Genomic DNA, 24,321 nt, shown 5'->3' with positions numbered 1-24,321 from the left:
AACACACCTTGATACATGTCCTTATTATTTGAGGATTATTATTTACTTAGCTATATAGATCAAACAAGTGCCTTCTCAAACCAAAGGATGAATTAAGGTAAGGAACTGAAGTCCTTAAAATGTCATTTGTTCTTACCTATCAACAGTCTTCTGAATTTACTCCCTAGGTCTAGAAGTGTAGCTCAGTTCTAGAACACTGGACTAGCATACACATGGCCTTAGGTTCAATCTTCACCATCTCAAAAATGTATGTGGTATGACGTGATGTGGTATAGTGTGTGCGTGTGAGTATATGTACATCTTCCAGTTTCTCTTAGCCAAGAGACAGGAGGCTTTTGTTTTTGGTTTTTTTGTGTGTCGGTCATGGGGCCTGAGCACTGTCCCTCAGCTCTTCAGCTCAAGGCTAGCGCTCTACCACTTGAGCCAAAGCGCCACTTCCAGCTTTTTCTCCATACGTGGTGCTGAGGAATCGAACCCAGGGCCTCATGCATCCAAGGCAAGCACTCTACCACTGAACCATCTTCCCAGCCCTGAGGCAGGAGGCTTTTGAAACAAGCATTGAAACAAAAAAATCAAGATTTTAAATGTGAAATGGACATTCTTTTTTTTTTTTCCTTGTAATACTGAGGATTGAACTCAAGGCCTTACACTTCAAAGGCAAGTTCTTTACCACTTCATCCACACCCCAAGTCATTTCTGCGTTTGTTATTTTGCAAATAGGGTCTCTATTATATGTTCTAGCCAGCCTGGACTTTGAGCTACCTAGTTATCCTTCCCAGGTAGCTAGGGTGACAGGCTTATGCCACTGTGTCCAGCTATTGGTTGAGCTCAAGTATTCCTTATATGTCTGAGCTGACTGGACCAATGATCCTTACAATCCCTGCCTCACAAATTCCTAGGATTATAGATGGCTAATTTTTTTGGCAGTCCCAGGGCTTGAACTCAGGGCCTGAGAAATGTCCCTGAGCTTTAGTGCTCAAGCTCCAATTCTGGCTTTTTGGTGATTAATTGGAGATAAGCATCTCAACAGACTTTGCTGCCTGGGTTGGCTTTGAACCAGGATACAATCTCAGTATCCTGAATAGCTAGGATTACAGGTATAAACCACTGGCACCCAGTTGCTTTCTTTTTTAATATTTGATTTTAATCTGAGGTAGCACAAACCTGTAATCCTGGACTCAAGAGTCTGAGGCAGGAGGAGTTTAAGTTTTAAGGCTAGCTTGGGCTATATTAAAAACTCTTAAAAAGCCGGGCACCAGTGGCTCATGCCTGTAATCCTAGCTATTCAGGAGGCTGAGATCTGAGGATCGTGGTACAAGGCCAGCCCAGGCAGGAAAATCCAAGAGACTCTTATCTCCAATAAACCACTCAAAAAAACACAAGTGGGGGGCTGGGAAGGTGGCTCAGTGGTAGAGCGCTTGCCTTGCATGCATGAGGCCCTGGGTTGGATTCCTCAGCACCACATAAGCAAAAAGAAAAAAGCCGGAAGTGGCGCTGTGGCTCAAGTGGTAGAGTGCTAGCCTTGAGCTGAAGAGCTGAGGGATAGCACCCAGGCCCAGAGTTCAGGCCCCACGACTGGACCCAAAAAAAAGGACAAAGAAAACCACAAGTGGCTCTGTGGCTCAAGTGGTAGAGCGCTAGCCTTGAGCTGAAGAGCTGAGGGAAAGCGTCCAGGCCCAGAGTTGAAGCCCCATGCTGACCAAAAAGAAAAAAAAAACTCTAAAAAAAAACCTTTATAAGTACATTGACATATCTGATAGGGCTCTTCCCAAACCAGTAACCCAAAACCCTTGCACACAAAGAACAGCTAATAACAAGAAACTATTTTTTTAACCTCTTGCAAACAAAGTGAGTGGCAGTTTTTGGTCTCTGACAGTAACAAGTTCTCATTATGTGTCCTGAAATAGCCTTTAAAGTAACATCTGAGAGTTAGAACTATAATTACTTTGTACTTCCTCTAGAATTTTATGAAGTCTTCCCTGCTGCCTGTGTCTCTCAGTAGTCACCTGGACAGGTGGAGCTATTCCCTGACCTTTATGTCTTAACCTTACTTTCTTCTTTCCTCCCAATCTTTTCCCTTTTATCTCTTTGGTGTTTTTTTTTCTTTTTTGGTAAGAGACCTGATCTTGCTGTATTACCCAGGTTGACCGCGACTCCTGGCACAAGCATTCCTGCCTCAGCATCCAGAGTGGGTGAGCCTGTAGGTACATGCCACCATGCCCCAGCTAAGCTTTCATTTTGCACTGACACATATGCAATTTCATTCTCCTCTGAAGCTTTCTTTGTATTTCTCAGGTACTCTGTATAAATCATGTTTTGCCTTCAGATATCTTATGGTCTGAAATCACATAAGAAGTGCTAAAGGTTCAACAAACAGAAATGTTACTTTGGAAAAGAAAGAATTAGAGACCAGTTTTATTTCTTTACCTTTGCATTTTAACTGATATATTTAAATGAAACCAAGATAAACAAAAAGTGAAAATTAATGTATTTGTACTGGCAAGAATTCAGAGAAACTCAATGTTTTGATGGCAGAAATATAAATTAGGCTATTTGTTTGGAAATCAGTTTGGTGATATATATATATATAAAGAACCGTGTGTGTGTGTGTGTGTGTGTGTGTGTGTGTGTGTGTGTGTGTGTGTGTGTGTGTGTGTGTGTGTGTGTGTGTGTGTGTGTGTGTGTGTGTGTGTGTGTGTGTGTGTGTGTGTGTGCCAGGCCTGGGGCTTGAACTCAGGGCCTGAGCACTGTCCCTCATCTTATTTGCTCAAGGCTAGCACTCCACCACTGGAGCCACTTCTAAATTTTTGATGGTTAGTTGGAGATAAAGTTGTCATGGATTTTCCTGCCTTGGTTACCTTTGAACTATGATCCTCAGATTTCAGCTGCCTCAGTAGCTAGGATTACAAGCATGAGCCACCAGTGCACTGCTTGAGGGTATCTTTTGTAAGGGGAGAAATCTCATTCATGATGACTGCACCCTAGGACCCTAATCACCTCAGACCCCAATCACCTCAGACCCCAATACCTAATACTGTCGCATTAGATTTTTCCACAGGAATTTAGCAAGGAGGAACTGAAACATTCAGTCAATTGAATATGTCTTCAGGAAGTATGTCTTCAGGAAGTCTTCTGCCTGTTTCCATCCTCACCAACAGTGTAACTATCCTTCCTTGTCCTCCTATTGTACACTATTTCTTCCCCATCATTTGACTGTCACTTATCAGTCTTCCATCTTATGTCCCTAACTCTTGAAGAGTACTTGCTACATAGTAAGTGTGGAAAATATTTGCTGAATAAATGAAATAAATGTAATATTTTTACTATCTTCAAAAATGAATAGAATTTGGGCATTTGTAGAAGAAAGGTTTGGAACATTTTGAAGAAGATCATTTCCCAAAATGTGCCACATAAATTGATAGTTAATTCCTAAACATTATGAAAAAGATGCCCAGAACAGACTTCATAACTAAAAACTAGAAACAATGGAGAAAACAGGCTTGGCTTGGCAGCTGTATTTTCAAAATAGCTATATTAGCTTTCTTTGATGGGTTTAAAAGGGGACTGTGATTTGAAGCCCATGTATCCAGGAAGCAACTGCCCAGGAATTATAATAAAGGTAGAGCTTTCTTGTGCCCTGGGTGATACAAGGCTTCTTGAGGGACTGATTTCATGTGTATGTGCATGTTTGAAACAGATCTCTCTACATTGTTCAGGATAACTTTGAACTCCAGATCCTCTTTCCCCACTTTCTTTTTTTTTTCTTTTTTTTTTTTTGGGTCCGGTTGTAGGGCTTGAACTCTGGGCCTGGGCGCTGTCCCTCAGCTCTTCAGCTCAAGGCTAGGGCTCTACCACTTGAGCCACAGCGCCACTTCCGGCTTTTTTCTTTTTGCTTATGTGGTGTTGAGGAATCGAACCTAGGGCCTCAGGCATGCAAGGCAAGTGCTCTACCACTGAGCCACCTTCCTAGCCCTTCCCCACTTTCTTGAGTGCTAGGATTATAAATGTGCACCACCATACTTGGCATTTTATCTTGTTCTTAGTGGCAGCCACTATTGCCTGTCTAACAATATATCACAGACACACATACTTTGACAAACATGCTTTCCTGCTTCTGCTAAGGTGTAGGCACAAAGCTTGATATGAGGCAGTAGGAGATGAAGGAAATAGAAGGAGGCTTCCTTAATGAAAAAGTACAGTTGAGAAAAAACTGCCAGTAGATGTGACTGTGTAAGGACATGGAATTTAGAGCTAAAACAGCACTTGTTAATGACAAATGTAAAAAGCTAACCCAGGGCTGGGAAGGTGGCTCAGCCATAGAGTGCTTGCCTCCATGCATGAGGCCCTGGGTTCAATTCCTCAGCACCACATAAACAGGAAAGGCCAGACATGGCACTGTGGCTCAAGTGTTAGAGCACTAGCCTTGAGCTGAAGAGCTGAGGAATAGCACCCAGGCCAGATTTCAAGCCCCACGACCAATCAAAAAAAAAAAAAAAGCTAAACCAAACCATTGATGATGGCCAAGGAAGGAAGTAAAAAACACACTGCTGATCTGAAAACTAGTCTTTCTCTGGATTTCTTGTTGATTAAAAAAAAAAAAATGTGTCTTTATATTTAACAAATGTCTTTGTATTTCTTTGCTAGTGTAACAAAGAAAACAGCTGACAACTAGATGTTCCTGGCTCCTGCCTATAATCCTAGCTACTCTAGAGTCTGAGATCTGAGGATCGTGGTTCAAAGACAGCCAAGGGGCTGTGAAGGTGGCTGAATGGTAGAGTGCTTGCTTTGCATAAATGAGGCCCTGGATTCGACTCCTCAGCACCATATAAGCAGAAAAACCTGGAAGTGGTGCTGTGGCACCAGTGGTAGGGCTCTAGCCTTGAGCTGAAGATCTGAGGGACAGTGCCCAGGCCAGAGTTCAGGCCCCCGGACTGGCAAAAAAAAAAAAAAAACAAGCGGGGCGCTGGTGGCTCATGCCTGTAATCCTAGCTACTCAGGAGGCTGAGATCTGAGGATCGAGGTTCAAAGCCAGCCCAGGCAGGAGAGACCATGAGACTCCTATCTCCAATAAACCACCAGAAAACCGGAAGTGGCGCTGTAGCTCAAGTGGTAGAGCGCTCGCCTTGAGCTGAAGAGCTGAGGGACAGCGCCCAGGCCCAGAGTTCAAGTCCCATGACCGACCAAAAAAAAAAATAAGACAGCCCAGGGCAGAAAAGCTCATGAGATTCTTATCTCCAATTGAACATCAAAAGCTACAAGTGGAGCTGTAGCTCCAATGGTAAAGCACTAGCCTTGAGCAAAAAATAAAGCTTAGGGACAATGCTCAGGTCCTGACATCAAGCCTTAGGACCAGTCCAAAAAATAGAAAAAAGAAATAGCTGTCATTCTCATCTTTAGATCATTCAAGCCCTTGTCCAGTTCCTTGAGTACTGGACAGCCAATACTGTGCATACGTATATTATATATACATATATTATATATGTTATATAGTATATAAACATACTATATGTTATATAGTATATAATATACATTATATAATATATACACACATATACTCAAACTGGAACTGTCTTTTCCTATTTACTACTCCTGAAAAAAAGATTTATTATTCTTTGAGAGGCAGGAAATCAATAGGGGAAAAGCTGTTCAAGTAAAAAGAGTGAAATTATATTGCTCATATTTGAAATAAATAATAGTTCTGGAAGGGATTAAATATCCATCAAATTGGGTGTCCTTCTAACATACTGTACAGGTTATTATTATCAGTAACAAAAATAATAGTATGTCAATATGCAAAGCATAAAAATGAAAAATACACTATAACTCAAAGGTAATCAATTAAGTGCACACAATAAGTACAACATATGTTTAAGTTTGTCTCATTTCAAAAGGACAAGAAAAAAGGGAAACATCTCATGTTAAGAACTGCTTCTGGCCGGGCGCTGGTGGCTCACGCCTGTAATCCTAGCTACTCAGGAGGCTGAGATCTGAGGATCGCGGTTCAAAGCCAGCCCGGGCAGGAGAGACCATGAGACTCCTATCTCCAATAAACCACCAGAAAACCGGAAGTGGCGCTGTAGCTCAAGTGGTAGAGCGCTCGCCTTGAGCTGAAGAGCTGAGGGACAGCGCTCAGGCCCAGAGTTCAAGCCCCACGACCGACAAAAAAAAAAAAAAAAGAAAAAAAAAAAAAAGAAGAACTGCTTCTGGTGGTGAACACGCATGAAGTCCTACGTTCAATTCCTAGCACCAAAAATATTATGCAGAAATAATAAGCCTTGTTTTCCTGATACACTGACCTATAATGATATACCATTAGAGAAGTTATTCAGTCGAGGGTGGTAGAACTTTTACGGAATGGTCCTTCCTGTAATTACAGCCAATTTGCAGCTAAGTCAGAAGATATTTTTGCTACAGATTTATCTACAGAATCTATTTTTGATCATTCCATTTTGTTCTATTCATGTGAATCATGATCCTTGTTATGAATAATATGATTTCTCAGAGCCTGATAAGTGGAGAGTTACTTCTAGGCTTTGAAATTGCAGTGGGGGAAGATGCTGCTTCTTGTTATGCTACTCCCGAATGTATAATGCCTGACACATTGCTGGAGCTCTCTCCCTACACTCTCTCCTTACAAATAATAAAGTCTCCTCTAAGATGTACAGGAGAATGAATCACTCCACCTGCTCCTAAAAGATAATCACTCTGAGAGAAGAGAACATTTGTTTCTACTGCTGTTTATGTAAAGAACATGCCTCTTAGAGGAAGAAAATGTGACCAATACTGTTTGCACTGAGATACTAACAGACTGTACAAGTTATAACTGGTGTAAGAAATCGAGAGGCACCAGACACCAGTGGTTCATCCTGTTATCCTAGCTACTCAGGAGGCTGAGATCTGAAGGTTGCTGTTCCAAGCCAGTGCAGGCAGGAAAGTCCCTTATTTCCAATTAATTACCAGAAAACCAGAAGTAGTGCTGTGGCTCAAAGTGGTGGAGCACTAGTCTTGAGCAAAAGAGCCTAGGTACAGTGCCCAGGCCCTGAGTTCAAGCCCCATGGCAAAAAAACAAAAAACAAAAACAAAACAAAAAGAAATCAAGAAAAGCTGGACATAAAAATTCAGCTACTTGGGAGACAGAGAAAATACGAGGATCTCAATTCAAGGTCAACCTTGGAAAAAGCAATAGGAAGACTATCTCAAAAACAAGTCAGGTATGGTGATATGCCTACGATCCCATATATTTGAGAGACTTAGGTAGGAGAATCACAGTTGTAGGCTGTCTGGGGCATAAACATGAGACTAACTGAAAAATAAATACTGATTCCAATGTTTAGTACTACCAAAAAAGTCCTCAAGAGAAACTATCCTGTGATGAACTATCTTTCTTCAGGTGTTAAAGATTTTATTTTATTTTATTTTTATTTACTTATTTATTATTTATTTTATCTGTCGTGGGGCTTGAACTCTGGGCCTGGGCACTGTCCATCAGCTCTTCAGCTCAAGGCAAGTGCTCTACCACTTGAGCCACAGCACCACTTCTGGTTTCTTGGTGGTTTATTAGAGATAAGAGTCTCATGGACTTTCCTGCCCGTGCTGGCTTTGAACTGCTGTCCTTAGATCTCAGACTCCTGAGTAGCTAGGATTACAGGTGTGAGCCATGGGCACTGGGCTTAAAGATTTTATTTTGTATAAAGTCAAAGACATACCGGGCATTGGTGGCTCACGCCTGTAATCCTAGTTACTTAGGAGGCTGAGATCTGAGGATCGTGGTTCAAAGCCAGCCCAGGCAGTAAAGTCCGTGAGACTTTTTTGTTGTTGTTGTTGGTCATGGGGCCTGAACTCTGGGCCTGAGCACTGTCCCTCAGCTCTTCAGCTTAAGGCTAGCACCCTACCACTTGAGCCAAAGCACCACTTCTGCTTTTTCTGCTTATGTGGTGCTGAGGAATCGAACCCAGGGCCTCATGCATACAAGGCAAGCACTCTACCACTGAGCCACCTTCCCAGCCCCAATTCATGAGACTTTTATCTTCAATAAACCACCAGGAAACAAGAAGTGGTGCTGTGGCTCAAGCGCTTGCCTTGAGCTGAACTGCTCAGGGACAACAGCCAGGCCCAGAGTTCAAGCCCTAAGACAACCAAAAAAAAAAAAAAAAAAAAGGTCAAAGACATTATAGCCAAAGATCATCAGAGCTAATGAGTCAAAACATCATAGTAAGAACTTGAACAAATATCCATTTTTAGGAGGATAAATTATTTTTCTAGTTCCTTCTTTTTCTAAAAACTGTCCAAAAACAGAATAAGAATATAACAGTGCAAACCTATGCTTGGATATTTCTAACTCAGAGGCACAATGTTTTCTTTATCTTTCTTATTTTTTTTTCTAGTCAATATTCTGCCTCACACTTGTTAGGCAGGCATTCTTCTACTTGAGCCACACCCCCCAGCTTAGAACTATAAATTGTTTTGTGTGTGCTGATCCTGAGGCTTGAACTCAGGACCTGTTTCTTTTTTTCCCCTCAAGGCTAGTGCTCTGCCACTTGTGCCACAGCTTCATTTCTGGCTTTTTGGAGATAAAAGTCTCACAGCCTGGGCTGCCTCTGAATTGTGATCCTCAGATCTCAGCCTCCTGTGTAAATAATATTACAGGCATGAGCCACTGGTACCAAGCGAATTTGCTTTTTGAGATAGAATCGTGCTATAATGCCATGATACTTTTAGGTTAAGAAACAAATTGAGCAGTGGCAAATGACTAAAGCATAGAAAGTGCTTCTTTAGGGGAAAGAATGTGAAGAAAGCCAATTTCAGTCAAGCAGAACCGAGGTTGAAGACAAGTACCACATCAAGGACCAAAACAAGGGACCAAAACCAAGACAATTATATAAAAGATTATATAAACAATAGTTAGAAACATATTGTTCTTTGTGGAGGTACTGAACATGGATGATATGCTGTTAACCAGACCTGTTAGAGGACCAGAGTGAGGTTCAGCTAAGAGATGGGATTGATTTATAACCAATTGTCTTTCTCATAGCATCTTCCATAACACTGCCAGCCAGTACTATTTTTGAGACTGGTGTTAGTGGCATAAATCTGTCAGCCTATTTACTCAAAAGGCTGAGATTTAAGGACTGAAATCCAAATCAGCTGGGGCAGAAAATTTAATGAGACTCTTATATCCAGTTAACCACCAAAAGCCAGAAGTGATCTGTAATAGAGTGCCATTCTTGAGAAAAAAGCCAAAGGGCTGCACCCAGGCCTTAAATTTAAGACTCAGTACTGGTACAAAGCCAAACCAAACAAACCCCCCAAAATGGAGGAGAAAACAGCAAAAGTGTGGGTGAAGGTGTGGGCCAAGTGGGAAATTGTTACTAGCCTAGCAAATGTAAAGCCATGAGTTCTGCAAAAAGGAGAAGGAGAAGGAGAAGGGGAAGAGGAGGAGGAAGAGGAGGAGGAAAGGAAGGAAAGAAAAAAAGGAACACTATAAGCTATAAGAACAATATGGAAATTTTTCAAAATCAATATACCTAAAGAGGGCAGAAAAATACTTACTATATTGGCTTCATTTTATAGAATTGTACAAGAGGTAAACTAATGCAGGATAGCAGAAAATTGGTCAATAGTTTCCTGGGGATGGAGAAAGAGGAGATGAGTTGCAAATGAGCCTCAGAAAAACAAAAAGAGCACTGGGGTGTGATGCAAATGTTCCTCATCTCAACATTATGGTGGTATTTTCAAGAAAGTATATGACAATCCTGATCAAATGTCACCTTTCAAATATGGTCAGCTTGTTTCAATTGTGCCTCAATAAAAATGTGGAAACAAGAACAGACCCTGGGAATGTCTTTTGCTTAACAGGGAACATTCAATTTTTCTCTTAATGTATATTAACGATGTGTGTGTGTGTGTGTGTGTGTGTGTGTGTGTGTGTGTGTGTGTGTGTGTGCGCGTGCACACGCACGTGCATGAACTCAAGAGCCTATGTGCTATCCTTGAACGTTTCTGCTCAAGCTTACCTCTCTAACACTTGAACCACAGCTCCACATCCAGCTTTTTTTTAGTTCATTGGAGAAAAACGTTTCATGGGAAGTGGCGCTGTGGCTCAAGTGGTAGAGAGCTAGCCTTGAGCTGAACAGTGCCCAGGCCCAGAGTTCAAGCCCCATGACCAAAAAAGAAAAGAAAAGGAAAAGTTACCGTTTAGTGGTTCTGTGGCTCAAGTGGTAGAGTGCTCGCCTTGAGTTGAAGAGCTCAGGGACAGTACCCAGGCCCAGAGTTCAAGACCCACAACAAAACAAAACAACCCAAAACAAAACAGGGGACCTAGGAACTTTTAGCTAAGTAGTGTAGCTATGACCTAAAACATTTACATACGTAAATGAACACATTTACGTATGTTGTGCTTTTCATAATTATTAATAGACGTTTAAAGCTATTTAGGTTTGAACAATAAGTTATTTAATCATCCCATCTCTAAAGAGCTCCTATTTTTAGTGGTTTTAAAACCCTAATCGCGGGCATTAGGACCTAGGCAAGGTTTGCGATGACATCATCTGTAGGAAACTAAGACACTCCCTCAACCAGGGTATTGAAGGGCATGCTGTAGATAAATGCACTTCTCACAAACATCCAACTCCAAAGTGAAGATTATTTTGGTGACAAACCACCTCTTTCCTTTGATTCCCGAGAAAAGGAAAAGAACCTGCAGTCTAGGAGGGACAGACACCGCAGTGATACAGAACAGCCCCACCCTGTTCTGCGGAGCCACACACAGTATGGCTGCCACACTTAGCATGGCTACCGTAGTTTAAACGGGAGAAGAGCGCACCGCCCCCTCGCCAGGGAGGCGGGTCCCGGGAAACAAAATGAGCCCCGGTGGACCAATGGGAAGAGGCAAGGGGCGGGGCTATCCTAGACAGCCTCAGATGGTGAAATTGGTTTGTCCAGACAGGTCTTCCAGGGCTGTGGCTGCCACGTTAGCTTCTACTTTTGCCGCTGGATTCTGACCCGTGTAGTGCCACCGTCAGAGCTTCCGGGATGGACTCTGGCTGAGCTGATCGGTCGCTGTTCAGTGCTTGTCCTTTTCCTTAAATGACAGTCTCAGTCAAAACCCTGGTGACCTCTCCCTATCTTGAGATGAGTCATCTCTGTCCCCAACTCCCCAAATAAACTGGTAGCACCAGGTGTGGCCTACAGCATATATATATATGAATATTTTAGAAAACAGAAATTATTAAAAGTATGCTGGAAATAAAACCCACTATACTGCTAACTAGAAACAAATGCAATTAACCTTTGCCATCCTTTTCATATATTTATGCATTTATTTATCTATTTAATTTTGGTTGGGATGGGATTTTAAACTGAGGGCCTTGTACTTCCTAGGCAGGACCTTTACTTGAGGCATTTCTTCAGCTCTTCTGTTTCAACACAATGAAACACAATGGCTCAATTGGTAGAGCATGTGCATTGAGCTGAAGAGCTGAGGGACAGCACCTAGGCCCAGAGTTCAGGCCCACAACTGACAAAAAAAAAAAAAAAAGGTGGAGAAATAGCTATAAAATCAAATTTGCAATTAAAATTAATGATTAAAAAAAAGAATTACAAGACTTTAAAGCTTTTAGGGCCTTATGACCTTAGAATCCCAGAGTAGTACAGTCTGGAGACAATGAGTCAACATTTTGTAATGATAAGGACCTCTGAAGTGGGAGGAAACTTTCACCAAAGTAGGAGTGTCAGATAAGCAGAGCCTTCTCAAAAGCTGAGTCTTTTAATCCTTTACTCTGATTAGTCTTACTCAGTCTCTCTCCCTGGAAGAGGAGAGAGGGAGGTAGAGAAAGGAATAAAGAAGGGCCTTGTGTGTGTTAGGGAAGTGCTCTGTCATTGAGCTATATCCCTAACCCAAGTTTATTTAATTTTTTTTTTTTTTGGTTTGAACTCATAGCTTCATCTTTGCTAGACAAGTACTATACTACTTGAGCAATGCCATTACTCAAGTCCATATATATTTTTTTAATTTTAATTTTTTATTTAATTAATTTATTTTTTGGTGCCAGTCCTGGGGCTTAAACTTTGGGCCTAGCTGCTGTTCTTGAGCTTATTTTACTCAAGGACAACATTCTACTACTTGAGCTGCAGCTCTACTTTTGGCTTCTTTTTTTTTTTTTAATAGTTTATTGGAGATAAAAGGACCATGGATTTTTCTGCCTAGGCTGGCTTTGAACCATGATAATCAAATCTTAGCTTTTTGAGTAGCTAGGATTATAGGTGTGAGCCACCTGCACCTGCTGAGCCCATTTTTGTTTGTTTGTTCGTTTTTGTTTTTGGAGAGAATCTTATCATATACCTCAGGCTAGCCTTAAGATCCAAGATCCTTCTGCTTCAACCTCCTGAGTGCTGGGATTACTGACATATACCATCACACCCAGCTGTGTAGAAACAGGGGGCTATATAGTCAAGCATATAAGAGAGTCCTTCATGCAGCCTGTCATTAGTTCTTATGTCAAAACAGCATTGTTAACTCAGAGTGACTTCTGTTTTACTCTGTAGAGTTTACTTTTTTGGGGGTGTAAAGAACAGGTTACTTCAAGTGGTTTAGGGTAGAGGTTTTGCAGGTCATTTCCTAGTAAGAACATGTACACTGAAGGAATGTGAGATCCTAAACAGCCCAGTTTTTAATAAAGCTGTTATTTACAATATGAAGGTGGTTCTGAATTCAAGAACGAGCTAGGGACCATGAGAAAACTGGAGGTCTGGCTCCTTTGTAGCTGGACATAAAGAATAATCTATTCACTTGGACTAAGCCTCTATTTCCTCATTAGTGAGATGGAACTAATAGGAGAACTGTGGGCTAGAAAGGTGGCTTAGTGGTAAGAGGGCTTGCCTTGCATTGCATGAGGCCCTGGGTTCAATTCCTTAGCACCACATAAGCACATAAGGAAGTGGCGCTGTGGCTCAAGAGGTAGAGCACTAGCCTTGAGCTGAAGAGCTGAGGGACAGTGCCCAGGCTCAGAGTTCAGGCCCCATGGCCGACAAAAAAAAAGAGAGACAATTGTTCTGTTACTAGGTAACTATCTCTGTATGACAGAATAATGGAATCTAAAGTTATTAGAGGCCCTTAAAACTTGTTAAAATTTCAGTGAATAAAAGAGGACACTAGCCAGGTGCCAATGGCTCAGTTACTCAGAAGGCTGAGATCTGGGGATTGAAGTTTGAAGCTAGCTCGGCAGGAAAGTCCACGAGCCTCTCATCTCCAATTAAGCACTCAAAAAGACAAAGGGAAGCTGTAGCTCAAGAGGTAGAGTGCTAGCCTTGAGCAGAAAGTTCAGGGATAGCACACAGGCCCTGAGTTCAAGCCCATGACCCCCTTTTTCCCCTCCCAACACAAAAAACAAAAGGACTTGCTTAGGTCTAAGCCAAAAGCAGGAATTTGGAATGAAGCTCCATCACCATCTTCCCTTCATCTTAAAACTCTTGAGTTTGTCACCTACATTTATATGTCTGACTACTGAGAACTAGGCAGGAGGTGACCTGTTCCTGGTCATTAATAGTGGAACTGGGATTCAGACCCAGATTTCTTGAGTCATAGCATGGTGGTCTTAACCAGATAACAAGCTTCTTCCTAATATGTAAATGTGTGTATAATAATAGGCTAAAATTTTAAGGAATTAAAAGTATAAGTATACCAAGGTATAAATGGGGAGAAAAACATGAATAGGTAATGCACAAAGGAAATACAATTGGAGAAAAAGGGTTCAACTGTATAATAATACTGGAGGCTGAGCTGACTCAAGTAGAACATGAGGTTTGACTTCAAGAAAAATCTTGTCTAAGTTGCATTCTGTGAGTGGGTCTCTGCATCCTCTCTCTTCTTTAATGGGCTCCTGTGTCCTCACTACCCACTTGAGCTTACCACTTGCAGTCTCTTTCATCATTCTTTAGCTCTCTCTGGCATTAGGTAATCACCAAACAGCCCAGCCCTGCAGAAGCAGAAAACTGCTCTTAAAGTAGAAGCTGGGGCAGCAGCACCTCTTTCTAACATTTCCTCGGTAGTCAGCCCTCCTCCACCTATAAGCTTTTATATATTTATTTCAAGTATGATTTTCTTTGTACCAGAAAAAATAGGAGCAGAAAAGCACCTACTGAAACTAAAATAGTTTCTAGCAACTTGAGGTAGCTTAATTTATATATTTTCACTTAAACTAAATTAGAACTTTTCAGCACCACTGGGAAACAATTTATTATAAGTGACCATAGACATTATTTTAAAGGAACTTTAACCTGAGATCAAACATAGTCTTCTTCTAAAGGGTTTCCCTTTGTTCTCTTGTTCCCTATGGCTTTCTCTGATGTGGTTGTGCTGAAAGCTAGAATAGTTTTTTAAGGTTTAAAAGAAAGCTAGCTTATAAAAATAAATCTGGAAAGGCCAAGTACCTCCAGGTATTTTTTTTCTTTTCTCTTTAGTGCTGGGGTTGAAACCCAAGGCCTTGCCCATGCTAAGCAAGTGATCTACCACTGAGCTACATCTCCAGCCTCCTTGGCATTTTTTCATTTTCTGATGTATATATGTATGTGATTGAAGATCTAAAACCATAGTTAAATACAGGAACTTTTTCTCTCAAGGTTCTACCATTTGAGCCACACCTCTACTTCCTAGGAACTTTTCTATGTTCACAAACTCATAATTTCACTCAACATCAATTTGATGTTGCCATTATAAATATATATATGTTGTCTCATTATATCCTATTATCTGTGCAAATGTTGAGAAAACAAAAGTGAAGAAAATTCTCTTTACAAGTATGGTGGGGATATTCCTGTGGCCCAGACCCCCCGGCTTGCAAGATTGATCCTGTGAGGGAAAGGGGTTCGTCATGGCGGATGTATGCTAATAATACATCTCAATAAATTTTACCAGCAGTGTCATGCTGTAGATTCTATGATTATCTCTATTGAACTGATATTGAATCTGAGGCTTAGAAGAAAAGGACCTAAAGCGATTCCTGTATAAGAAGTTACCAAGTGTTGAAGGACTCCATGCTATTGTTGTGTCGGATAGAGATGGAGTACCTGTTATCAAAGTGGCTAATGATAATGCTCCCGAACATGCTTTGCGACTTGGTTTCCTATCTACTTTTGCCCTTGCAACAGACCAAGGGAGCAAACTTGGACTTTCAAAGAATAAAAGCATCATCTGTTACTATAACACCTACCAGGTAGTTCAGTTCAATTATTTACCTCTTGTGGTGAGTTTCATAGCCAGTAGCAATGCCAACACAGGGCTAATTGTCAGCCTAGAAAAGGAACTTGCTCCATTGTGTGAAGAATTGATCAAAGTCGTGGAAGTTTCTTAATTTTATGATGGTTTTGATGTATACCTTATCTTGTTATAAAAACACAAGTCAATCTAGCAATCTTTAGACAACAGTAATACTTTTCTCTGTATGTATGTAAGAAAGAACCCCTTTTTCCACCTTATACTAAAGAATCAGTCTGTAGGTGTAATTTATAGGTATTACATTTACTTTGTAAGGTCTTTTCTTTAGCAAGATCTGGGGATAATGGGGATAATCTGAACTGGTTCAGTCTGTCACAGCTCCTGTGGAGTTAGTGCAGTCGCCACATACGGATGGGATCCTGTTCAGTGGATCAGAATCAAAATGGTGCATTGGTCCACATGAGCCATCGAGTGCTCTCTATCATTCAGGACTCCCAGACTGCAAGGGCACAGCAGACCCTCTTATTGTGAATAATAACAAGGACATATTTTTCTTCTGTTGTGTTTTATTTGCATTGAGTATGAGAAGATAAAATGGCTTAGTAAAAGTAATAAAAATCAGTACAATCACTAATTTTATATATATTTACTTTGCAGTGTAGATATGTGTCACTAATGAGTTTTTTTCAGTGGGTGCTTCTCTTTAATGAAAAGGAAAATTATAGCTTACTCTTTTCTTCCTACTCTGCTCTCTATAACCAATCAGTGTTTTAATGATTGTTTTTTATAGAAGTTAAATATGACTTGTTACTGAATCCTGTTTTCAGTATGTATATAAATGTGATAGTTTTAGCCATTTTTTCATACATGGGTATAAATAAAATAGTATTTTTAAAAATAAAAAAAGAAAATTCTCTTTACAATTTAGTGGAAAAGATACACAAATGAACAAGTAGTTATAGCACACTGTGTTGGGGGCATAAGAAAAGGGTGTGGAAATTCAGAGATTGAGAGTTGTATAGGAAAGGCAACTTTTGACTTGAGTCCTGAAAAAGGCATGAAGGTGTGTGAGTAAAGAAATATCATCTTGTAGGTGTAAAAAGAGAGAAAAAGAGAACAAGTGTCAGTGGCTCATATTTGTAATCCTAGCTGCTCAGGAGATTATGATCTGAGAATCATTGTTCAAAGCCAGCTCAGGCAAGAAAGGTGTGAGACTCTTATCTCCAATTAACCACCTAAAAGCCACAAGTGAAGCTGTAGCTCAAGTAACAGAACTAGCTTTGAGTGAAAAAGTTAATGGACAGTGTCCAGGCCCTGAGTTCACCCTAGTACAGGTACAAAAAGAAAATGAGAGTTGGTAGGATATATTATGTCTGTAAAATTCCAGGATTTTCTATTGGTGGAGGAATAAAATTTATTTTTAAAAGGATGAGAGGGGCTAGGTATGTGGCTTAGTGGTGGAATGCTTGCCTAGCATGCATGAAGCCCTGGGTTTGATTCCTTGGTCCCACATAAATAAAATTAATTTTAAAAAACCTGTCTCTTAGAAAATTAAAAAAAATTTCCTTAAAAAAAGAAAAAAAGGATTGGGGGCTGGAAAGGTAGCTCAGTGGTAGAGTGCTTGCCTTGCATGCATGAAGCCCTGGGTCCCTGGATCCTTGGAATCTCAGGGACAGTGCCAAGGCCCTGAGTTCAAGCCTCATGAGTGGCAAAATAAATAAATAAATAAATAAAAGGGAGGGGAGCCGAATGCTGGCGACTCACACCTGTAATCCTAACTACTCAGCAGGCAAAGATCTGAAAATTGTGGTTCAAAGCCAGCCCGGGCAGAAAAGTCCATGAGACTCATATCTCCAATAAACCACCAGAAAACCAGAAGTGGTGCTATGGCTTGGAAGATCAGGAACATGATCAGATTTGCTTAGAAATCACTGTGATTGCAACATGAAGAATGGTGTAGAAGAGCGGAAGAACACATTAGTTCAACCATTTAAAAAATGATCACAAATTACTATTTGGTTCTCTTTTCCTTTACCCTACTATCATAACTGTCTTTCTTCCAGTATTCCCTCATTGTGAAGGGCAAAACCATCTAGAATTCAGGTCTAAAGTATTGACTCTAGGCAGCTCTTTTACAGGTGGCATCCAATATCTCAGTCATTTTCTTCTCTCTCATTAAGGAGGTCAAAAAGGACTTGGTGAATCTCCCATCTATTTTGCATTCTAGGCTGATGGACTAGGAGTTTGTTGGCAGAAGGGAGCAGGCAGCAGCAGATCACATGCTGGTAGAATGGGAAACTGGCTTATCTACTTTCTAGTTGGCCCAGTACTCAAATCAGAATATCTTTTACTGCTCACATCTAATCTATCACTAGCATCTGCCTGTTCCATCTGCTTAACATCTCTCATAGATACATCTTTATCAGTGCCTAAATTTAGGTCTTCTCCTTCTTACACAAATTACCACCTCAGTCTTCCACTAGATTTATTACCTTCACTCTCTCCTACACTATTCCTTTCCTTACTGGTCCTGACGGATCAAAGACTTTGTCCTAACATTTAATAACAACAATATTCTGCCTTTCTAATACCTTTTCTCACAATTATTCTTTCTATTATCTACATTTTAGGCAGGCATGAAAATTCTAAAAACATTACACTCTCTTTAAAAAAAAAACTGGCTGGGAAGGTGGCTCAGTGGTAGAGTGCTTGCCTTGCATGCTCGAGGCCCTGGGTTCGATTCCTCAGCACCACATAAGCAAAAAGAAAAAAGCCGGAAGTGGCGCTGTGGCTCAAGTCGTAGAGCGCTAGCCTTGAGCTGAAGAGCTGAGGGACAGTGCCCAGGCTCAGAGTTCAGTCCTCACGACCAGACCAAAAAAACAAAACAAAACAAAAACCCTAAACATAGAGACAAGATCGGATCTGAGGCCTTAGTCTATACCTATTCTCCATTTCTATGTCACTACCATGCCACCTGTGAAGATGCAGACACAAAATGCATTGCAGAGCTGGGCACCAGAGGTTCACACCTGCAATCTAGCTACTCAGAAGGCTGAGATTTGAGGATTGTGGTTCAAAGCCATCCTGGGCAGGGAAGTCCATGAGACTCTTATCTCCAATAAACCACTAGAAAACCAGAAATAGTGCTATGGCTCAAGTGGTAGAGCGCTCTCCTTAAGCTGAAGAGCTGAGGGACAGTGCTCAGGCTGAGTTTAAGTCCCATGACTGACAAAAAATGCATTGCAGAGATGGGTTACAGATAGGAGAGAGAGGAGGAAGAAGAGGAAGTATTCAATCAGTTCACCAGATGCATATTACTGTGGGCTAGGTCCTAGACTAAATACTGGGGACACAAAGTTGACTAAGATTATCTTCTGGTCCTTGGGAGCTCTTAGTCTATACATGGACTCAAGGATTTCTGTATGATTAATTCATTCCAGCATCTAGCAGGGTTTAGAAATCTGACTTCTAACCCCAATTTCAGAGCTGACTGACCCTTTGTGAACCTTCTGGACATTCAATTTCCTCATAATAACTGAGAATACTACCTTATATTGAATGGCCTTAATTTATATCATTAGTGCATCATTTAATTGTGAACTTCTCCCTTTCCTTCTCCCTCTCTTTTTTTCCTTTGGCCTCATCCCCTCACTCTCTTCTCCATTTCTTTTTGTGCCAGTACTGGGGCTTAATTCAGGGGTTTAAGATCACTTGGTTTTCTTATTCATGGCTAGTACTCTTCCACATGAGCCATGCTTCTAGCTTTGTTTTTTGCTAGCTATTCTGGAATTGGCAGTTTCTCAGACTTTTCATCTCAGGCTGGCTTTATACCACAAGACTCCAGGCCTTGGTTTCCTAAGTAGCTACCTACTTAGCTAGTGGCTGTGGCTCAAAGTGGTGGAGCACCAGCAGAGCAAAAATGAGCTCAGGGACAACACCCTGAGTTCAATCCCTATGATGGAAAAAAAGAAAAAAAGAAAAAAAAAGTAACCATTACAGCCAGGTGCTGGTGGCTCATACCTGTAATCTTAGCTACTTAGAACATTGAGAACTGAGAATCATGGTTCAAAGTTAGCCTGAGCAGACAAACCTGAGAGATTCTTATCTCTAATTAACCACCAAAAAAAGCTGGAAGTGGAGTTGTGGCTCAAGTGGGAGCATGCCAGCCTTGAGCAAAAATGTTAAGGACCAGTGCCTAGGTCCTGAGTTAAAGCCCAGTACCAGCATATATGTAAAAAAATAATAACTATCACAGTATCGTAGTAGTTCTGCCACTGAAAGAAGAAAAGATACCTTCAAGGAGAAATACATTTATCTACATAGCTCTTGGTGGCTCTGAAATTGGATTGATAGGGTGAAAAGATCCAGCTCTGTAAATCCTAACAGTACTGGGTTGGGATGATTCCTATGCATGAATCAAAAAGACGAGTACTGGTAACTACAGAGAGAGGAAGATTAATCAAATGCAGCTGCAACAGAAAGAACAATAACAGCAGAAAAAGCAACAATAAAAGGATTACATATTTGTTATTTCACTTGATGATGACATTATATGTTATAGAGTTTCTTTGCAACAGTATATGTACATATCTCTGTAGCCTGAAATTTCCATTGCTGTATAATTGCTTGTTACAATTAATACCTCTCTTCACTAAATTCTTTTTCTTTTTTGTCAGTCCTGGGCCTGGGCACTGTCCCTGAGTTCTTCAGTTCAAGACTAGTGCTCTACCACTTGAGCCACAGTGCCACTTCCAGTTTTCTGGTGGCTAATTGGAAATAAGAGTCTCATGGATGGGCTGGGAAGGTGGCTCAGTGGTAGAGTGCTTGCCTTGCATGCATGAGGCCCTGGGTTCGATTCCTCAGCAGCACATAAGCAAAAAGAAAAAAGCCGGAAGTGGCGCTGTGGCTCAAGTGGTAGAGCGCTAGCTTTGAGCTGAAGAGCTGAGGGACAGTGCCCAGGCCCAGAGTTCAGTCCCCAGGACCGGACCCCAAAAAAAAAAAAAAAAAAAAAAGAGTCTCATGGACTTTCCTGCCCGGGCTGGCTTTGAACTGTGGTCCTCAGATTTCAGCCTCCTGAGTAGCATAGGCATGAGGTACTGGCACCTGGCTCGCCTCTCCACTAATTCCTATGTGTCACTTAAAGGCAGATACCATGTAATATTAATTTATGTGTTCCCAGAAGTCTATCAAAGAACTGGCTTCTCTTTCTGCTTCTGCTTCTCCTTCTGATTCTCCTTGTCCTTCTCCTTCTCCGTCTTCTGCTACTACTTCTTCTCTTTCTTCTGCTTCTGCTTCTCTTGCTTCTGCTTCTTCTGCTTCTCCTGCTTCTCCTTCAGTTTCCGCTTCTGCTTCTGCTTCTTCTGCTTCTTCTGTTTCTTCTGCTTCTCCTGCTTCTCTTTCTTCTGCTTCTGTTTCTCTTTCTGCTTCTCCTTCTGCTTGTCGTTCTGCTTCTGCTTCTGCTTCTGCTTCTCCTTCTTCTGCTTCTCCTTCTGCTTCTCCTTCTGCTCATGCTCCTCCTCCTCCTCCTCCTCCTCCTCCTCCTCCTCCCCTCCTCCTCCTCCTCCCCTCCTCCTCCTCCTCCTCCTCCTCCTCCTCCTCCTCCTCCTCCTCCTCCTCCTCCTCCTCCTCCTCCTCCTCCTCCACAAAATGTTTTAATGGCCGGGCACTGGTGGCTCATGACTGTAATCCTAGCTATTCAGGAGGCTGAGATCTGAGGATCGTGGTTCAAAGCCAGCCCGGGCAGGAAAGTCTGAGAAACACTTATCTCTACTAAACCACCAGAAAACCAGAAGTGGTGCTGTGGCTCTAGTGGCAGAGCATTTGCCTTGAGCTGAAGAGCTGAGGGACAGTACTCAGTCCCAGAGTTCAAGGCCCATGACTGACAAAAAAAAAAAAAAAAAGCTTTACTGGGTGTAAATAAATGAATATGTATACTGACATCGTCACTATATTTCTTCTTCTTTTTTTTTTTTGCCAGGCTTAGGGCTTGAACTCAGGGCCTGAGCACTGTTCTTGAGCTTCTTTTGCACACTACCACTTGAGACACAGTGCCACTTTTTTTTTCTTCTGTTTATGTGGCACTGAGGAATTGAACCCAGGGCTTCATGCATGCAAGGCAAGCACTCTACCACTAGGTCACATTCCCAGTCACATCATCACTATAAAAGGCATGTCAGAGGGTAAACCAACGATACAAATTAGACAAATTGAAAACTCAGTTCAATTGATTGATTTCAAACATGTCCCTTAAAACATCCTTATCGGTAAAACTGGTATCTCCCCAGCAGGCTTCCTGAGGAAAACAATGTGATCTATGAGCATAACGCATAGCGTAATGGCCACTCCAAAAAGGTAGTTAAAAACCAGACATGGTAGCTCATGCCTGAAATCTACTGAGGAGGGTAAGATCTGAGGAACACGGCAGGAATATCCGTGAGACTTTTATCTCCAATTAACCAGAAAAAAAGCTGGTAGTGGAGCTATAGCTCAAGTGGTACAACGCCAGCCTTGAGCAAGAAAAGCTCAAGGACAGCACCCAGGCCCATGATTAAGCCCCAATACACACACACACACACACACACACACACACACACACACACACACACACACACGATAAGCAAATATATAAATAATAAACAAAATATTCTCAATTATCATGAGATAATGGAATTTCAGAAAAGTTCACGTAGGTCTAATCAGTTCTGAGGTCGCGGTGACAGGTCATATTCCTGTCCTGTTATAGAAGCTCTAAAGAATTGCGATAGAATTTGAGTTCCTGGAGGAACTCAATCAAGTATGGGAAGTTACAGCAACAAATACGTTTAGTAAGTGAGATACGATTGTGTGACCTTGGAGGGTGATTATTTAATTATAGCGGTGAAGGTGACCACTGAATGCTGATGATGAGTAGGATCCCTACTTAGTGAGTCGCGAAAGCTGCCGGAACCAAGATGCTGCCGGAGTTGAGCGAAACTCGGTCTGGTTTTACTACCGGACCTGAGCAAGGCCGTTCCGTCAGCGTTTTCAGACGCCCCGGGGTCGCGGCTGCTGGGGCGGATTTTCTGTTCGTCTAGAGGCCGCAGCCGCAAAGAATGAGCCGTACTCTGGGAAAGGTAACGTAGGTTCCACGCACGACGGACGAGGAGCAGGCAGTGGGTGGGGAGAGCAGGCGGGGGCCCGCACGCAGACTTCCGGGCCTGAAATACCAGGGAGAACAGGCCTTTTCCGGCATGCCTCGCGGCAGTCGCGGTCAAACGCCTGCGGAACCTCCTCCGACCGCCGCCTCTTGCCGCCTCGCGCCACGCCCCTTCCGCTTGTCCTCCCGCTACTCTGTGCTTGGGAAGGAGTAAGCTGCGCCGTGGGCATCACGTCACCGCGATAGGGACCCCATAAATTGTCTGACTTTGGATGTGTCCTTGCGTTTGTTTTGGTCAACTAACATTTTTTTTTTCCTGCTGGAAGGGTTTTGACGTACTGAACTGGTTGGGACCTTATTTAAGTGACTATACAGAATAGATGAGCTACTTTTTTTCTTTTTCTTTTTGGTGGTGGTGATATGAGGTTTGAATTCAGGGCCTGAAGGGCTTGGGTTCCATCAATTAGGCCATGCTCTCAGCCCATAGCTCGAAGTTCTTAAGTGCATACCTTGGCTTTACTCCTTTCCGTAATGTATTGTAATTGAGCTCTTTCAATTAGATTAGGCTGTTAAGCAATGGACTTTTTTTTTTTCATTTCGATAAATATTATTTTATGTGGTCTGATGCATATAGGCATTGCACCTTCTGTGTTTCTCAGGATCCTAAAAATCTCCTTTGGTCTCACTGTGTGTGAATGTCGAGAATCCTATATAATTTACCATGTCTAGCTTCTGGATGTAAGAGAAAACATGCACCATTTCTTTCTCTGAAGCAATTGAGATTTTAACAATTCATATTAAAATGGTACTTTATACATTAGTTGCAATAATTATGGAGATCCTCTTTTTTTGGGGGGGGGCAGTCCGGTAATGCGGCCTGAACTCTGGGCCTGGGCACTGTCCCTCAGCTCTCCAGCTCAAGGCTAGGGCTCTACCACTTGAGCCACAGCACCACTTCCGGCTTTTCTTTTTGCTTATATGTGGTGCTGAGGAATCGAACCCAGAGCCTCATGCATGCAAGGCAAGCACTCCACCACTGAGCCACCTTCCCAGCTCCACTGGAGATCCTTTCTATAGCACCTAAGTTTGGTTGGTCATTGTTGCTCTGGGATCTATCTGTATCTTGGGGGCTCCCAGTGAATATCTTTAGATTTATGTTTTTCTAAGGGTCCAGGCCTCACTTTATGACACTATTTGTTAACTTCAGCAGATTTGTAAGAATTTGTCTAGATTTGAGACAAAGGTAATAAAAATCAGGTTTCCAAATTATAGATGGTCACACTGGTGACTACTCTGCTGTTCCATTTGTCTTGATTTTGAAGAATGCCGAAAGGGAAGAATCATTTTTCCTCTTTTTTTTTTTTTTGCCAGTCATGGGGCCTGAACTCTGGGTCTGGGCACTGTCCCTCAGCTATTCAGCTCAAGGCTAGTGCTCTACCACTTGAGCCACAGCTCCACTTCCAGCTTTTTCTGCTTATGTGGTACTGAGGAATTGAACCCACAGCCTCATGCATACAAGGCAAGCACTCTACCACTGAGCCACCTTCCCAGCCCCAAGAATCATTTTTCAATGATACAATACATCCATCTGTCTGTCTGCTACCTTTCTATGTATCTTCCTCCCATTACTGGTGATTGAGCAGATGTTCTACTGCTTGAGCCATACCACAGGCTGTTTTTGCTTTGGTTATTATTAGGTAAGATCTGTCTTTTTGTCCCAACAAGCCTAGACCATGATCCTCCTATTTATGTTTCCTACCACAGCTGGATAACAGGTGTGTATTACCATATCTAGCTTTTTTTTCTGTTAGGTGTGTGGGGGGGGGAGTGTCTCATAAACTTTATGTCCCAGAGTGGCCTGGAACCTCAGCCTCCTTAAGTAGCTAGGATTACAGATATGAGCCACCAAGCTCAGCTATTTTTTAAAAAGAAGATATAGTCTTGGTGTTTTTTTGTTTTGTTTTATTTTTGCCAG

At 41.9% G+C, this 24,321-nt stretch overlaps 2 protein-coding genes across 2 annotated transcripts in view; both read left to right on the top strand.

Moving 5' to 3' along the window:
- The first annotated feature begins 14,803 nt into the window (after positions 1-14,803).
- Positions 14,804-15,347, top strand: LOC138836174 (ragulator complex protein LAMTOR3-like). The gene is made up of 2 exons (XM_070034671.1): positions 14,804-14,876; positions 14,982-15,347. Exons 1-2 carry the CDS (start codon positions 14,868-14,870, stop codon positions 15,345-15,347), a joined length of 375 nt encoding a protein of 124 aa, XP_069890772.1. The 5' UTR covers positions 14,804-14,867.
- Positions 15,348-22,213: 6,866 nt separating this feature from the next.
- The window catches only part of Mrpl48 (mitochondrial ribosomal protein L48), a 55,313-nt gene continuing 53,205 nt past the window's right edge, over positions 22,214-24,321 (top strand). The window contains exon 1 of the mRNA XM_070035036.1: positions 22,214-22,323. Coding sequence (XP_069891137.1) covers positions 22,303-22,323 — 21 coding nt within the window. The 5' untranslated portion in view covers positions 22,214-22,302. The remainder of the gene's footprint in view (positions 22,324-24,321) is intronic.

Source organism: Dipodomys merriami, unplaced genomic scaffold (assembly GCF_024711535.1).
Source record: "Dipodomys merriami isolate MVZ:Mamm:240054 unplaced genomic scaffold, mDipMer1.0.p SCAF_25, whole genome shotgun sequence".
Taxonomy (NCBI): domain Eukaryota; kingdom Metazoa; phylum Chordata; class Mammalia; order Rodentia; family Heteromyidae; genus Dipodomys; species Dipodomys merriami.
The sequence above is the reverse complement of the archived record's forward strand: the minus strand, read 5'-3'. Positions and strand labels throughout refer to the sequence as shown.